The sequence below is a fragment of the Somniosus microcephalus genome, chromosome 10 (assembly GCF_052327205.1).
Source record: "Somniosus microcephalus isolate GS21.2 chromosome 10, FLI_Smic_1.0, whole genome shotgun sequence".
NCBI classification, from domain to species: domain Eukaryota; kingdom Metazoa; phylum Chordata; class Chondrichthyes; order Squaliformes; family Somniosidae; genus Somniosus; species Somniosus microcephalus.
The window spans coordinates 186,781,168-186,798,992 of record NC_140996.1 but is presented as its reverse complement, the minus strand read 5'-3'; the positions used below and the strand labels follow the sequence as shown (position 1 = coordinate 186,798,992).

At 45.3% G+C, this 17,825-nt stretch overlaps 1 protein-coding gene across 4 annotated transcripts in view; it reads right to left on the bottom strand.

The window, feature by feature from the left end:
• The window catches only part of brca2 (BRCA2 DNA repair associated), a 136,195-nt gene that overhangs the window by 11,422 nt on the left and 106,948 nt on the right, over window positions 1-17,825 (bottom strand). For 3 of the 4 annotated variants that reach the window (XM_085999333.1, XM_085999330.1, XM_085999331.1), the window contains exons 21-24: window positions 13,746-13,870; window positions 11,911-12,109; window positions 1,588-1,754; window positions 406-544 (exon numbers count right to left, since the gene is read on the bottom strand). In XM_085999333.1, coding sequence (XP_085855459.1) covers window positions 406-544; window positions 1,588-1,754; window positions 11,911-12,109; window positions 13,746-13,870 — 630 coding nt within the window. Of the gene's footprint in view, window positions 1-405; window positions 545-1,587; window positions 1,755-11,910; window positions 12,110-13,443; window positions 13,614-13,745; window positions 13,871-17,825 lie in introns of those variants that run through there. The other variant, XR_015079777.1, reaches the window with a different exon arrangement.

The window sequence follows — 17,825 nt, the reverse complement described above, 5'->3', positions numbered from 1 at the left end:
AACAGTCTTGTATCTAGCATTATAGCAGCATCAACAAAATGTTTCCATCAGGTCACTGCAGGAAAGGCCATAAGCTACTTCAAGATTTACATACTGAACATTAACCTGGAACATAAGTTTACTACGAATTTTGAAAATAATCCAGGATTTTTATTCTGTAAACCACAACATAATGGTGCACTTCAAGTGCATGGGAGTTTGGAAACTACAGAAACAACTTTAATTTTTATGTAGCCAAGTAACCAACCTTGAAGACTGGTTGGTCCGTTCAGGAGCCTAAGTGGTTACATAAAGTTCACGATAGGGCATATATATGCTCTGTGAAATGAATAACCTCAATGAGCCAAATGGCCTTTTCCAGTTCCATACTTTGAACCTTGTAAAATAATTCCCATTATGTGGTACCTGGTTTTTCCAAAATGTGGATCACATATCCTGCTAGGTCCACCTCTTTGCAGGCAGTTCTAAAGAATGGATCAAGGAGCATACTATAGGTCACCGCCTGCCTAGATTGGTACAGTTGTTCCAGCACTTTTGGAGATGGCTAAAAGGAGGAACAAAATACATCGTAAGTCACAAGATACCTACAGATAAGGAAGGCCCTTGCTGCATCTTAGTTCTGCCATCCAGAATGGCTATAAAGTCCCCCATTGCAACATCCAATTGACTCTTAAATGAATCGAGGATTTTAGCCTCCTCTGCTCTATTCAGGAGTTCATTCCATGTATTGATCACTCTGTGTGAAGAAGAACTTCCTGATATGGTCCTAAATTTGTCTTTTACTAGTTTGAACCTGTGGCCCATTGTCATACTCTTGCAGCTTTATTTAAAAGTTTCTAAATTTACCACTTCCATGGACCATGTACAGCAGGCACCTCAAAGCACTGGAGAGGTACCACCAACGCTGCCTCCACAAGATCCTGCAAATCCATTGGCAGGATAGGCACCCCAACGTCAGTGTTCTCGCTCAGGCCAACATCCCCAGCATCGAAGCTTTGACCACGCTCGATCAGCTCCGATGGACGGGTCACATCGTCCGCATGCCCGATACGAGACTCCCAATGCCCGATACGAGACTCCCAAAACAAGAGCTCTACTCGAAGCACCGACATGGCAAGAGAGCCCCAGGTGGGCAGAGGAAACGCTTCAAGGACACCCTCAAAGCCTCCTTGAAAAAGTGCAACATCCCCACCGACACCTGGGAATCCCTGGCCCAAGGCCGCACAAAGTGGAGGAGAAGCATCCGGGAAGGCTCTGAACACCTCGAGTCTCTTCGCCGGGAGCAAGCGGAAGCCAAGCGCAAACAGCGGAAGGAGCGCACGTCAACCCAAGCACCCCATCCACCCGCCCCTTCAACCACCGTCTGCCCCGCCTGTGACAGTGACTGTAGGTCCTGCATTGGACTCATCAGTCACCTGAGAAATCATTTTTAGTGTGGAAGCAAGTCATCCTCGGTTCCGAGGGACTGCCTAAGAAGAGAGAAGTTTCTGTTATTGTTCAATTTAGATGGGAAATCTTCATACAATATGTTCACTGCAAAATATTAAAACAAATTAAATTGAAAATTTATTTAAGTATTTGAATTACCTGCAGCTGCTGGTATCTAGTTTTCTTTGTAGCAGTCAACTGCAGGTCAACACGACTTTTCCGACTCTTGCATGATGATGTAGTCAAATAATAGATCCAGTATCTTCCACCCTCCTTTAGCAGGGAATGTAGTTCAGGATTTGGACGCCAGATGTTTAACATATAGACTATTTTGGAAGAAATATAAGCTTAAGAGAGGGCTTCTGTACAATGGCCCACAGAAATGAAAATATTATATAAGTTACATGAATCTGTACCTTGCAAGAAAAGGTCAACAGTATTATATTTCTATAGCATCAGGGATAATAGCAAGTGACATCATAATGGAGTGTGCAGTAAAGCAGTTAAAACACATTATGCACGGAAATATTCCATAGGCAACTAAGATAGAGTGCTTAAACTGGAAACTGCCCAATAAAAAGAGACAATTTCAGCAACTTAACGGAGCCCCACATTTTCATAGGTCTTAACAACAGCTATTGGGTCTGTTAGAAGAAAAATGTGGAGCTGGATTCCTTCACTTTTGGTAATGGAAATCATGGATTTCTAGGTGGCCAAGAAGAAAAGTGAAGTGGGAGGAGCAATATATGGAGGTAGTAGATCTCCACTTAAGTGCCATTTCCCCAGCACCATTTAATGTAACATATCACTGAAAACCTTATAATTCAAGTAATGAAGTTCTTCCTCACTGATGAATTATACCGTAAAAGCAAGATCAACGGATTGTCATCATTTTCATCCTTTCGCATACCAAGAATAATCCAATATCACTAACTTGAGGGTGTGGGGGTGAAGGAAGAGGAGATTGCTGTGCAACATCCCCTTAGTGTTCGATCACCACCTCTGTGGCTGTTCACTCCCACACCATGTATTTTCCCTAACCTTAGAACCACCCCCTACTGAACCAGTGTAACATTCTCTTTTCATTTCCCACACCATCCGTCTTTTGGCCTCTGAATGAGATTGCTAATTAGTGCAGAATGAGATTGCTAATTAGTTTTGTGCTGTAGGCTCATGCCTGCTCAGATTTGGATCGAGGTTGCCTAAACTCATTTCACAAAGGACTGTACAGTCAATAGACATGAAGATTTTCACCCCATCGGGCTGAGATGGATTGGAACACAGGTTCCAGAGGTGAAAGGCTAATGCCTAACCCACTGCACCACTCAGTTTCAAGACCATGGTTCTAGAAACATTAGCCTAGATTTCTGCTCAAGCAAAAAGCCAATCAGAAAAATGGTGGTGGAGGATTCTCACCCCCAAACAAGAACTGGCTGACCTGTTGGAGTTTCCGAGGTGAACTGAATTAGCAATGTAACTCACCATTGTGGAGTTGGAAACTTATGTGCTGTTGCAAAATTTAAATGTCTGCAGCAGTTTAAACTCAGAAATTTCTAGCAGTTCTGAAATCCAAGATATCTGATAGTTCAGGAAAAAGATTGTGACATTGCAGATTCACAGATAAGAAGAGCTTCTACGTGAAGTTAGACTAAGGAGTCCTTATTGGGAACCCCATGATGGTATCCAGAAAGAAAAGCAGTACAGAAACAATGCCAGGCGGGGGACAGAACAGTCAGTTTCAACTTAATTACCCCACGTGCTGCAATGCACTGCTGCAAAAAGTTTAACAGCCTTACATGGTCTCCCAAGGTAAGAAGAGCCAGCTACACCTTCAAAGAATGCACTGAACTAAGCATGTTTGCAAATTAGAATCATCTCACCTTATTGAAATGCTTCAATAGAACATCAGCAATGCCTAAGACATTCTGGTGTTCTTGACTCTAAGATTTTCTCTATTCCTTCATTCACATTCTTACTTACCTGCTTTCACCTACTGAAAGCCTCACATGATGTAATTGCTTAGTTCATGCTCCTGTTATCACTCCCATTATGGTCTATTGGCTAATACTTGCATTTAAATGCATCTCACGCCAAGTGTAGGTCACTCTCAATTTTTGCAACCCTTGTAAAAGGAAAAGACAGCCCATAACACCAGAGATTGGGCACAAGTGGCAGGCTCATGGATCTGTGCTCCCTCACCCCTTACAAGAGACAAGCATTGGAGCTTCCGGGAAGGGAGGCACTGGAGAAAGTTGGAGTTGGGGAAGTTGGAGGTCAGGCTATCAACTGTAGGTTTATCCGAGCATTGCATGTTTCTCTTCTCGTGTGTAGTGTGGTACATGATCTATCAGAAAAATAAACCGTAAAACAATCAAATTATCCTTCTTCTGTTTGTCCTCTAAGTGACATGTGAATTCAGCCTCCCAGCAACCCATTCTTAAGCTCTTCCTCTTCACCCTTAGATGTGCCTCATGAACTGTAAGAAACAGAAGGAACAAGAAGCAGCCCATCAACCTTCAAACCTGCCAGTACATAAGAGAACATAAGAAATAGGAGCTGGAGTCGGCCATTTGGCTCTTCGAGCCTGCTCCGCCATTCAACAAGATCATGGCTGATCTTCTAACTCAACTCCACCTTCCCGCACTATCCCCATATCCCTTAATTCCCCAAAATTTATCGACCTCTGTCTTGAATATACTCTACTGAGCATCCACAGCTCTCTGGGGTAGAGAAGTCCAAAGATTCACAACCCTTTGAGTGAAGAAATTTCTCCTCATCTCAGTCCTAAGTGGCCTACCATAGAACATAAAAACTTACAGCACAGGAGGCCGCCATTTGGCCCATCATGCTTGTGCTGGCTCTTTGAAAGAGCAGTCATGCTTAGTCCCACACCCCTGCTTTTTGTTTGTAACCCTTTAAGTTCCTCATCCTCAAGTACCTGTCCAACTCCCTTTTAAAACTATTTATGGAATCGGCTTCCACCACCTTTTCAGGTAGAGTGTTCCAGATCTGACAATTGTCTGAGTGAAAACATTTCTTCTCATCTCCCCTCTAGATCTTTTGCCAATGATTTTAAATCTATGACCTCTGATTATCGCCCCACTTGCCAGAGGGAGTAGTTTTTCTCTATCTACTCTATTAAAACCTTTCATTATCTTGAAAAACTTTACTAGAACAGTCCTAACTTTTCCAACCTCTCATTATAACTGAATCCCCTCATCCCTGGTAACATTCTGGTAAACCTCCTCTGTACCCTTTTTAAGGCTTTCCTGCAACATCTTTCCTGAAGTGTGGTGCCCAGAATTGTCCACAATACTCCATCTGAGGCCTAACCAGTGATTCATAAAGTTCTAGCATGATCTCTTTGCTTTTATATTCTATGGGGGAGAAATTGAGTATAGCCCCGTTTGGGGCGCCAGCCTCGCCAGGGCGCTAAAAAGTAGCGCCCCGGAAATATTCGCGCCCCCGCACCGGAAATTGAGTGGTTGCACCCCAAAGGGAAGCGCGGCGCTACTGGAGGCGCCCCGCATCCCTCTTGGGGCGCTGCGAGTGAATATCATGGCGCAACGTGCCGCAACGCCACACGCTGCAGTACGTTGTGCTGCGGTATTGCAGGCCTTCCTCCCCTTCTTAAAGGGGAGGGGCCTTGTGCAGCGCAATCTGGGGCCCAGCTGGGCCCTTGAGGATCGGGAGTGCAGGCAAAAGAGCCCGGCACCGAAGAGAAGTGCCGGGCTCTTGGAGCGCAGCCGGCACTCCGTGGGGGGGTTCAGGAAGCCAGGGACGGGAGCGCAGGCAGGTGCTGGCAGGCGGCCAACAACAAAAATGGCCGCCCCGCACCTTGTCTTTAATTTGCGCCTCCCCGGTCGCAGGTAGGCCCCCCTGAACCGGTCGGACATAGCGTCCGGCGGTAAATCAGGGGGCGCTGCCGAATATCGTGGCCGGGGCGCTGCGCACACCGATGACATCATCGGCAGCGGCGCAGCGCTAACGGTTAGCGCCACCCCTAACGTCCCGCGGAATTTAGCGGGAGGCGTGGGCAGTGCTGTGCCCGTGCGACAGTTGGCTTGCGACCTACTTAGCGCCCTCTTAAGGCGCTAACGGGTGGCGCAACCTACTGAATTTCTCCCCCTATGTTTCTATTTATAAACCCAAGTAACACATATGCATTTTTAATCACCTTAGTTGCCCCGTCACCTTTAAGAATTTGTGTATATGGACACCAAGGCTCTCTGCTCATCTACACTTTTCAAAATTGTGCTGAAAAACATGTCATTAATCACTCTTTCCCAGAGGCATCCATTATGGGGACTTTAGTGAACAAAGCAGAGAGGAGTGCACAGGGCGATGTGTGTGTGCAGTAGGAGCTGAGATCTTGGTACTGAGGTTCTTCAACAACATATGACCTTCTAGTCAGCAATAGCTTCCTCTTCACTCATATTCCAAGATCTCAGGAATCCTATTTTTAAAGAAGGATGCTTGTAGAGTGTCAAATGTATATGCAGCAGACAACAACCTACAACCATTATATTTGACTTCACAGCACCACTGTCTACCATGGAGAGTGTGGCAGCTCCAGGCCAATCTGCTGGAAAGGCCCACAACACGAGGCCCCAAGGACGGTATTAGCTTGGTTGCTCAGATTGATGCCAGAGGCCTTGGGTGCCAGAGAGGAGAGGGCTGCCTCTCTGTTTTGACAGGATTGGCAAAAGGTTACACACAACCATCTCAAAGTTTCAGTAATCTTATTAGTCTACTTTACCAACAATCAGTGGCCATACAGAGCCAATGCCCAGTGTTAGTGGCATGGTAGAAATGTGCTCACATAACAGTGCCGTCTCACAGGATAGTAGCACATATATTCCCTCCTGCCAGATCCTTCAGATGCCAGCACATAGAGCAGAAATGAGGCAGATCCATCTTGGGGCTTAGCGGATATGAGACAAGGACCAACTCAGTGCAGAGATGTTGAACTAGACCCACAGCAGCCAGCCACCTCATGTACTCCTGATAATAAGGTAGCAGCACCTAGGATGAACACTAGATTAGGATTAAAAACTTCCTATGTCAGACACCAAGAAGAAGAATGGTGTTAAGAAACACTAGGCACACTCATACCCTGGGCTATAAATAAAATTGCAATAGCACTGATGTTGGTGCGCATACAGACATTATTGGGAAATGGCTTTGATGAGCTAGCTTGAATGGAAACTTAGTGAGTTGAAAAGCACAGAGTAGGAAGTGTACATGTTGCATCTGTGATGGGAAAGGGGAAGATGTAGACAGGACTGCTGATATACTGGATTGAAGTGGACTGAATACGTCTTGCAGACAGCAATGGGTTGCCTCTGCATCCTCTATAGGCTGACTTCCTCACAGCCCTTGGGTGTTTCTTCCTCTTTGTAAGATAACGTTATACAGCAGTCAGCATACAACCCTGTTCCTTGAGGTCCTAGCTGGACTCTTTGCAGAGCAAGCTAAGTACATGAAGAGCTTTGGAACCAGATCGATCAGGTCCTGCTTTTGAAAGAAGGATGCTTGCAGTAACCTTAGCCTTTAAAATTCCAATTCTGTGCTCTTTGATGAATCCGGTGGCAGAATGGACTTCCAAAAAGTGGTGCTTAGCTGGTGTCCTTGGAAAATGTACAGATATCAACAGCCACAGCTGTAGAGGGTATACTTGATCTTCCAAGAGCCACCCAAACACTCATTTATCTGGGTGAAAGAGAGCTAGAACTGTGGACTGCCCTAATGTGAAGAATTTGTAACGACCAGAAAATCAAGCATTCACTTGCATGATACTGTGCTGCTGGACACAAACAAGTTGGACATTGAGTGTGAAATCCTTTCCTGTTGATATAGATTATGGCATTGATGAAGGGAGCCCTATGGTTACATGGATGCAATCTATGACTCCTTGGTCCTTCGAGAATTCTGCCAGACTGTGAAATTGCAGTGCCAATCATGCTGCCACCAGTTATCCATGAGGAAAGCAAAAAATTGGTTTGCTCCAGCAAAGAATGCATTTGTGCGCAGCTGAAAGGCTAAGGTAATGAATGCGGCAGCCTGGAATGACCCCATAGCATAAAAAAATTCAGTATGGTTGTGACTTTTACAGCCACTGGCAGTGCAGTACCTGTGGAGGAAGTGGGGTCTAGGTCATGTTAAAACATGACTTCCTTTGTGAAGTAAGCCTCTTGCGAGCACTGTTCCTATGTCAAGCAGAAGTAAGCGTGTCTCAGTCTGTATATTCTAGAGTATGGGTACTGGCGGGCGAGTACTTTGTGTCTCCTACGCTGCTAACCAGCCTGTCCTTTCACCATTGCTCCACATTCTCTTCCTTCAGTAAAGCAAAATACAGAAGTCTTCTGAACGGGAAACCCATTCCATCCTTTAAAGTTCAGCTAAATTGTAAAACTGTGGGTAAGGAGTTGGGGTGGGGAAGAGAGAAAATGGTAACCCAACAACAAAAGGCATAAAGAGGGCAAATAGTCAGCTTCAGACAAAAAAAACAAAATTATGAAAGTGAGTTCTAAAATAAGGTTTTCCCAGTACTTTACTGACTTCCACTTTTTCTTTTACTACCTAGTAATGCTGAACACCCATTTTATATGGATGTGATTTATATTCAGCATTAATCTCGCTGGCAGGACAGAAAATGGGTCTTACAAGGTTGCCACATCAATCCATTTTAAGAAGGTGCATCTTGCATCGCGCAGAAGTGATTTCAGAAAATTGTATGAGAGAAATTAGGCAAACATCCAGTGTCACAAATCCCCATGCCACTTCCTGTGTGCAATAAACAGAAGAAAATCCTGCCCATTAAGTTTTCCAATCTCAGCTGTTTTATTAGGGAGAAAAACTAAGTATAGACCAGCGTTTGACCACAGAGGGGAAAAGGAAAGTCATCCTGGGTAACTCATACACCTCTTACCAACTAGTCATCTAGGGTAGGGAGAGCCCTAGCCACCCTATTGAGCTGAGCGAGAGATCATTTATACTGGTGGACTTCACGTGTCATTGCTCATGGCAAATCAGAGGAGTTGATTGTTTTATAAGGAGAACAGCATTATACATTTAACTTAAATGTCATTCTGGTATTTAGGTCTCCTTATGGCAACATAGTCTAACTGTTGTAAATGGGTAAATCTGGAGAGCAAATGGAGGGTAATTACGAATACCCAAAGTGGTACACCCAAAGGTCAAACAGAGGGCAACTGCTTATCTGTATTTTGTCTGTAAATCTCTGGCTTCATCCCAAGGATAGAAAATCCAGCAGGAATTTCCTTCTTTTTTTAAAAGAAATTATTTTGTATCTGTAACCATGTGCATTTGGTGTGATGGATTCAAAACATACATACATACATAAATCCATCTTATAATATAAAAATGGTACATCTAGCACACAATGATAGTCTATAACAGTTCTAAAAACCAGTATAGAAACAGTATAGAAACAGTCTGTAGCTCGAGTGGCCTTACAAAGTCATTTAAACTAAAAAGCCAGCATTGTGGCGTGAAGAGCATTTAAACTGTGACAACACTCAATATTTACTTAACAGCAATGAGACTTTGTGGCTTTAAAACAGGCAGAGATTCACTTTAATAGTAGAATAATACATTATGTATTACATGGTATCACACTCCTGTTTTTATAAAACACATCGTCTGACGCCCTGTGAGCAATACCACAGGAAATTTGCATTAATTATTATGATGTTATAGAAACATAGAAACATAGAGATAGGAACAGGAGTAGGCCATTCGGCCCTTCGAGCCTGCTCCGCCATTCAATGAGATCATGGCTGATCTTCGTCTGAGATCATAGCTGATCTTACCAGTTCAGTACCCCGTCCCCGCCTTTTCTCCGTAACCCTTAATCCCCTTAGCCTTCAGAAATATATCCAATTCTCTCTTGAAAATATTTATTGAATTAGCCTTCACAGCCCTCTGTGGCAGGGAATTCCACAGGCTCACCACTCTTTGAGTGAAGAAATTCTTCCTCATCTCTGTTTTAAATGATTTGCCCGCTATTTTTAGACTGTGGCCCCTGGTTCTGTGCTCCCCGGCCATTGGAAACATTCTCTCTGAATTCAGCCTGTCCAGGCCTGCCATAATTTTATATGTTTCGATGAGATCCCCTCTCAATCTTCTAAACTCCAGTGAGTACAAGCCCAAACTATTTAATCTCTCTTCGTAGGTCATTCCCGCCATTCCAGGTATCAGCCTGGTGAATCGCCGTTGCACTCTTTCCATGGCAAGAACATCCTTCCGCAGATGGGGCGACCAAAACTGTACACAATACTCCAGATGCGGTCTCACCAGCACCTTGTACAGCTGTAGTAAGGTATCCCTATTCCTATACTCGAACCCCCTTGATATGAAGGCCAACATACCATTTGCCTTCTTAATCGCCTGTTGCACCTGCATGCTCTCCTTCAGTGACTGGTGCACAAGAACACCCAGGTCCCTCTGCACTTCCCCATCTCCCAATCTATTGCCATTTAGATAATAATCTACCCTCCTGTTTTTACCCCCAAAGTGGATAACCTCGCATTTATCCACATTATAGTGCATCTGCCACGTATCCGCCCATTCCCCCAACCTGTCCAAATCGCACTGTAGCCTCCTGACATCCTCATCAGAGCCCACCTCTCCTCCTAGTTTAGTGTCGTCAGCGAATTTGGAAATATTGCATCCAATTCCCTGATCCAGATCATTTATATATATTGTGAACAGCTGGGGTCCCAGGACAGATCCTTGCGGCACCCCGCTGGTCACTGCCTGCCACTCCGAAAACGAGCCGTTTATTCCAACTCTCTGTTTTCTATCCGCCAGCCAGTTCTCTATCCACGTTAATACTTTGCCCCCAATTCCATGAGCCTCAATTTTGCATGATAATCTTTTGTGTGGAACCTTATCGAAGGCTTTCTGGAAGTCAAGGTACACCACATCCACTGGCTCTCCCCCATCTATTTTACCAGTTACTTCCTCAAAAAATTCCAGCAGATTAGTCAAACACGATTTACCCTTTGTAAATCCATGTTGACTCTGTCCGATCCTTTCCCCATTTGTCAAGTGCTCCGCTATTTTATCCTTAATAATGGACTCTAGCATTTTGCCCACAACCGATGTAAGGCTTACTGGTCTATAATTCCCTGCTTTCTCTCTACCCCCCTTTTTAAATATTGGGGTAACATTAGCTACCCTCCAATCCACGGGTACTGTTCCCGAGTCAATGGAGTTCCGGAAGATGATCCTTAGAGCATCTGCTATCTCCAGGGCCACCTCCTTAAGTACCCTAGGATGTAGTTTATCAGGCCCCGGGGATTTGTATGCCTTCAGTCCCCTCAACTTACCCAACACCATATCCCTAGAGATACTAATTTCTGTCAGCTCCTCCCTCTCATTAGTCCCCATGTTTGCCGATATTCCTGGGAGGTTATTTGTGTCCTCCTTTGTGAATACAGAACCAAAGTATGAGTTTAATTGGTCTGCCATTTCCTTATTCTCCATTATATATTCTCCCGAATCGGACTGCAAGGGACCGACTTGGGATTTTACCAGTCTTTTCCTCCTGATATACCGATAAAAGCTTTTGCAGTCTGTCTTTATGTTTGCTGCAAGTTTACTTTCATATTCTATTTTCCCCTTCCTGATTAATCCCTTTGTCCTCTTTTGCTGTATCCTGTACTGCCCCCAATCTTCCGGTCTGGTGCTTTTTTTTGCCAGTTGATATGCCCTTTTTTTTGATTTTATGCTGTCCCTAATTTCCCTCGTTATCCACGGTTGAGTCACCTTTTTAGGTTTATTTTTATGCCAAACCGGTATAAACATGTTCTGGAATTCTTCCATTCTATCTTTGAATGCTTGCCATTGTCTATCCACTGTCAATCCCCCCAGAAACACCACCCAATCAATCTTACCCAATTCCCGTCTCATACCCTCGTAATTCCCTTTATTTAAGTTCTGGACCTTAGTCTCTGATTCAATTTCCTCACTCTCCATCTCGACTGAGAGCTCGATCATATTATGATCGCTCTGACCCAAGGGGCCTCGTACAAGAAGATTGCTGATAAGTCCCTTCTCATTGCACAATACCCAGTCTATCTATCTATATAAAGATAGATTTTTACAAAGCAAAACCAACAATTGGGCAACCGTTAAGTATTATTAAGCAACAGTCAACTTTTCCAAACAAAAAGGTGAATATAGATTTAAAAAATATCTGAAAACAAACCATTAGCCAATGTTTTGAAACATACAACACACACTAAGTGCTGTTTTCCAAAGGTATACATTTGAGCTTGTAGTTAGATAGACTTGCATTGATGCTAGTGCAGGGGCTGTTGTAATGTAGGTTCTAATCACATTGAGTTAAGTGCTACAATATCAAATTTAATTTGAACAATCCAATAGTTGATTCAATAATATCCTTACTGTAAATTAGTTAAGCATTGATTAATATTTGTATCTAATACTCACCTGCATCACTGTCCTGACCTTTGTAGTCCACAACACATAGTTTCCACACAGGGGTAACATCCCTTTTTGTGTAGCTATTTTCACTCGGCGCACCTTCTAATGCTTTTCTGAACTCAGCCTCGATCTGAATCTGTTTTTGTTCCTTCAACAACTGTCTGTAGTTATTCAGAGCTCTCAACTGTTGTTCATTCAAATAAGCCTGTAAGGTAACACAACATATGATACATATTCATTATTCTAAGGGATAACATTAAATGCTCAGCTATGTGAACCTGTGTGCCAAGACAGAAAGCTAGACATGTTGACAAATGCCCTCAATACAATACCAGGTTATAGTCCAACAGCTTTATTTGAAATCACAAGCTTTCGGAGCGCTGCTCCTTTGTCAGGTGAAGTGAAGCAGCGCTCCGAAAGCTTGTGATTTCAAATAAAGCTGTTGGACTATAACCTGGTGTTGTATGACTTCTTACATTTGTCCACCCCAGTCCAACACCAGCATCTCCACATCATGGCTCAATACAATACACACGGAAGTCTGTGAGCTCTATGATGCAAACACCCAAGCAGAACATTGCTTGGACATAATGGATGCCAGTCTAGGTGCAGGGCATAGAAACCTCATTGAAGTCAGAACCCAAGACCTAATAATAGAACAAAGAGTTGGATACAAAATTAGATGACTTTGACAACAGGGGTCATCACAACAACATCCGCATCTTTGGCATTCCAATCCCCAGAGAAAACGGGGAAAAAAAAGGCTTATCCCTTTCATCTAGGACATCCTACAATCCATACTGGACCTCAACAACAGACGGGATCTAACCCTGGACAGCCCACGGAACACTCACCCCCACACCTTTACATTCAAAATGTTATAGGGGGTGTTGGTGGCAACACCCTCTAACAAATATGTAGTTTAAGCATATGCGGGACATCTGCCAGTCAGAACAAGTAATATATGGGCTGTGCGTGAAGCTGGAGAAACATATACAGCACCTCTGGTTGTTTGTGCTTTAATTGTATTTGGTCTCTTTCTCTGCTTTGTGGCCTCTGGCCCTAGCCCATTCTTTTAGCCTGTTCTAAAACTTTATAAAATTTTGTTTGCCCCATGTTGCAGGTTTAATTTTCTTCATCCTGTGGTCTCCAGATCTAGCACTAGTACGCTTTCTTACAATAAAGAAACATTTCCTAGAAATGAATAGTTAATCAGTTAAATATTAAATATTTCCTCACTGCTTCTCATTCTTAATGGAAACACAGCAAAAATATACAAAAATATCTACGTGTACACACACTCTGCAACCCCATAATACCATCAAATTTCTCTGAAGTCAATAAAGCAGACTGTGAGTATCGACATGGGCAATTTACTAGTTATAGAGTCATAATGGCATAGGAGGCGGCCATTGAGTCCGTATATTATATGTACAGATGACAATTACATTTCATATGCCACACTTTGTGTAAAACACCAACAAAACACATCTGTATGATCTTAAAAACAAGTACATAAAAGGAGAAGGAAAAACTGACCACTCATTTCCTCCTATTTTTTTCTGACTTTAACATAACCTGGTCTTTTCCCAAGGAGCTGAGCCTTGTAGCTGCCAATCTAGACAACTTCCAATAATAAACAGATTCTAATTGACCTAAGGTTGCAGCTATTTAGTCCATTTTCCCACAGCGAGTACCTGAGCAGTGGTCTAAAAGGAAAGACCAGATTAGATTCTAAACATCAAAACAATATTCCAGAACACCAATTATGGGAGAACAGCTAGAATATATACACAAAAAAATACACATTTAGGAATAGATAAAAGTGCACATTTTGTTACCTCAACAGATAATGGATCTGAAGAATTCTGGATTGCTTCATACAACTCTATACCATCCTGAAGCTTCATGATCTGTTGCTCATTTAACTTCTGCATTTTGTGTTCTCTCTTTTTCTTTTTGTCAACTTCAAAACAAGACAACATTTAACTCACTTAATACAATGAACTTTAATGTGTTACTTGTTTTTATACTTTGAAATTATGGAAACCATCACATCTTAGATGCTATGCAGCAAGGGCATAAAATAATTGAACCTTGTTACAAAAGTCAGATTAAAAAAAGAGACATTTGTATGGGTTTAGTATTCCTCTTTGCTTCTGTACGCAATACCCCTATTTGCAAAGTGTAGGATTTCGCAATAATTTTGAAATTTTCGATATCTCCGAAGATTATATTTTTGATTAAAGATAAACCTGGGTAGAATATACCTTCAAAAATCCAGGGCATCAAAATGGCCGTCAGACCTCGTGGCAGAAGACAAAAGACAGTCTCTCTTCAAAGCACGGGTTGACAAAAAGGACTGTGAAAAAGGAAAATCAAAGATGGCTGTCCGGCCTCGTGGCAAAAGACACAACACAGCCTGTGTGCATATGGAAAGGAAAGTCAAAGATGGCTGACAAAGGATTTAGAAAAAACCCCAGCCTCTGAAGCAATGAGGTATTTAAACTGTCAAAGGCAGTTTAGGGAGTTTCACCGCAGGACAATCGATGTTTGTTTACAGGAAGTCTACAATGTTGACACAAAGGCTTAACCACTTAAAGCTGTCAATCAATTGCGGTTGCACTGACCACAGGACAATGGCTTTGTTTACACTAACATCCAAGGGCTATTTACCCAGCAATTAAGGAAACAGACATGTTTTTTTTCCCCAAACTGAGACAGCTTTATTCAACCCAGTTTAAACGAATGGGTAATTCATCCAAACCCCATCACAGTCAATGGGGACAGTTTGGATCCCTTTTGTTTAGCCCAGATACATCCGGATTTGGGCGTGAAGATTTCGGCTCCAAATGGGGTATAAAGATAGCTTCTCAGGAAGCCATCTCTCTCTGCCGCCTCGCCTCCGTGCTCTGCCTGCAAGGAAGAACAACGCGACAGCCCGCCCAAAGGAGTGGAATACCAGCAGTTACTTTAAACACTAGGGTATCTCCATTTCAGGGTGGTGAAGAATCTAAGACCGCAAGGGCACGGAGCAGGCGTTCTCTGGTGAGCATAGATTTTCTGACCCATCACAAGGCAACTTAGATAGGTATTTAGGGGTGGGAATTAAGGGGAATTATTGTTAAATTGTGATTTTAGTCAATTTGCCCTTGTTGTGTCTGTTCTCTCCTCCCCTATTAAGTAAGAGTGTTGTACTAAGCAAAGGTGCTGTAGTAAGCAAAGTGTACTGTATTAAAGGTGTGCTGCACTAGTTAAAAGTGCTGTATTTAAGTAAAAGAGTGTTGTACTAAGCAGAAGAGGGCTGTAGTAGACACTAAGGCCTAGAAATTCAGTTGGGCGCGCCAGCCGTTAGCGCCTTAGGAGGAGTAGGTCTCGAGCGCTAGGCGCTTAGTGCCCGGGCGCAGCGCGATCTGCGCCTCGCCCCAACTTCAGTACACATTTAGCGCCGGCGCAAAGTCTTAGCGCACGCCCTGCTGCGCGCGCAGATCATGACGTCATTTCCTAGTGCAACGCCCTTTGTGCGCCCCGAACCGGAACTTCACTCGCGCCGGCCCATTGTGCGCCGGGCGGCCTTAACGACTGTGAAGTGGAACGGTACACAGCCGAGGCGGGCCGCGGGGAGCGCTAATTAAAGGGCACTTACCCTGCACTATAAAGGCCAGCCATTTTGCAGCATTCACTCTTGTGCAACGGTTTTTTGGAGAGAGACCAAGGAGGAGAGCTTACTGGTTTGGACCAACACTAGGACAGGTATTTTTGGCTCAGGCCAGAGCTTAGCAATTATCTTTGCCTTCATTGAGAGCTCAGTGTTTGCCAGCATATAATGGGGGCTGCATTGGGTGCCAACGCTGACTTTCAGCCTTATGCCAGAAGGGCTTACAGACGCCGTGAGAGAGTGGCAGCCCTGGCTAGACGCAGAGGGGGCAACAGGCGTCGCCAACTGAGGCCTTACCCACCCAGGGTATACCGCCAGCAGTCCTCCTATCTGACCATGTCTGCCGCGAAGTGTGTTAGAAGGCTGCGATTCAGAAGGGAGGTGGTTGCAGACATCTGCCAGCTGCTTCACAGAGATCTGCAGCCACAGCTGATGCGCAGGACGTCTCTGTCGGTGGCAGTGAAGGTGACTCTCAACTTCTATGCCACTGGCTCCTTCCAATCCGCTGCTGGGGACATCGCTAACATCTCCCAGTTCGCCGTGCATTGCTGCATCCGCCAGGTGACCGATGCCCTTTTCAGAAGGAGACATCAATTCATCTCCTTCCCCATGACCCTGGACAAGCAGCAGCAGCGTGCAGTGGGATTTGCAAGAATAGCGGGCTTCCCCATGGTGCAGGGCGCCATTGACTGCACGCATGTGGCTTTGCGGGCACCTCTGGAGCATGCCGAGGATTACCGCAACCGGAAGGGCTACCATTCCCTCAACGTACAGCTGGTGTGTGACCACAGGCAGCGCATCCTAGCTGTCAATGCCCGCTTTCCAGGCAGCAGCCACGATGCCTTTATCCTGCGACAGACAACTGTGGCTGACATGTTCCAGGCACAGCCTCACCCAAGAGGATGGCTTATCGGAGACAAAGGCTATCCTTTGTGTACCTGGCTCATGACCCCGCTCCGCGTGCCCACGACCCCTGCTGAAGAGGCATACGAGAGCCATCAAGCAACTAGGAACAGCATAGAACAAACAATCGGCGTCCTCAAGCAACGGTTCCGCTGTCTCGATCGCTCCGGGGGGAGCCCTCCAGTATTCGCAGGAGCGAGTCTCCCAATTCGTCGTCGTTTGCTGCATGCTGCACAACCTGGCTATCCGCAGGACTCAGGCACTGCCACCTCACGTTGGACCACCACCTCAGGAGGAGGAGCATGAGGAGGAGGAGGACGAGGAGTACCAGCCCAGGAGGGAGGCAGAAGGTCCAAGGGCCGCCCGTCGACGGCTTATTGAACATCACTTCTAGGCCCCCTGTCAGGGAATGGCTTGTGCCAATGAAAGAACATGGTTGCAGCCGCTCCGCAAGCCCTCAGCCGGTTAAGGCAACAAACACTTCAAAGATCAAACATGGACAATGTTAATAAATAAAATGCTTTATTGTACAAACTCAGGGCCCTTCCCACATGAAAACCAAAAACAGACGAAACCCCCAAAAAACACTCAAACACATTACTCGCTCCCACAACCTGGAGAGGATTAACAAAACAGTGCAGCTAAAATGGCCGTCATCCTCGGCCTTCATAAAAAACAAACATCACATCCTCGGCCTTCAAAAAACAACCATCCAATTCTCGGCCTCAAAAAACAAACACAACTGGCCACACATTCGACTTTTTGGCCCGCTAGGGCGATGCCTTGGCCATCTTTGTGTGGCCCCTGCCCGCCCTGCTGCTCCTCCTCAAAGTAAGGCCATTGGCTGCTGCAAGGCTGGGGGCAGGCTCCTGAGGGGCACATGTCGTGATGGCAGATGCCCTTGGGGGTCGGCCTAGTCGAGGTCTGGCTGTCGAGCGGGCGGCTGTTGAATGCTGCAGCTGTGGCTGGCCAGCATCAGTCGCTGCAGCAGCTCCTGGCAGCTCCACTGGGGGAGTGGCAGTGGCGGCTGGAGGAATGGGGGCAAGCTGGCGGATGGCAGGCGCTCGCTGGTCGCCTGAGACACTGGCACTCGCCCGGGCCAGCACTGCAGCATGCGCACCAATCTGCCGAGGGACAGACCGCTGTGCTGCTGCAGCGCGCCGGGTGCCCTGGCGATGCCTGGCTGACACAGCGAGTGTGGCAGCAGTGAGTGCCCGTGTTGCCCTGTTCAGTGACCTCATCAGAGCACCCAGTGACTGCACGGCACCACTGATCAGCTGCCCACTCGCTGCCTGATCTGCCCCGAATGCCACCAAACTGATGGCCTGTGAGGCCCCGACGTCAGTCACACTCCGAGAGA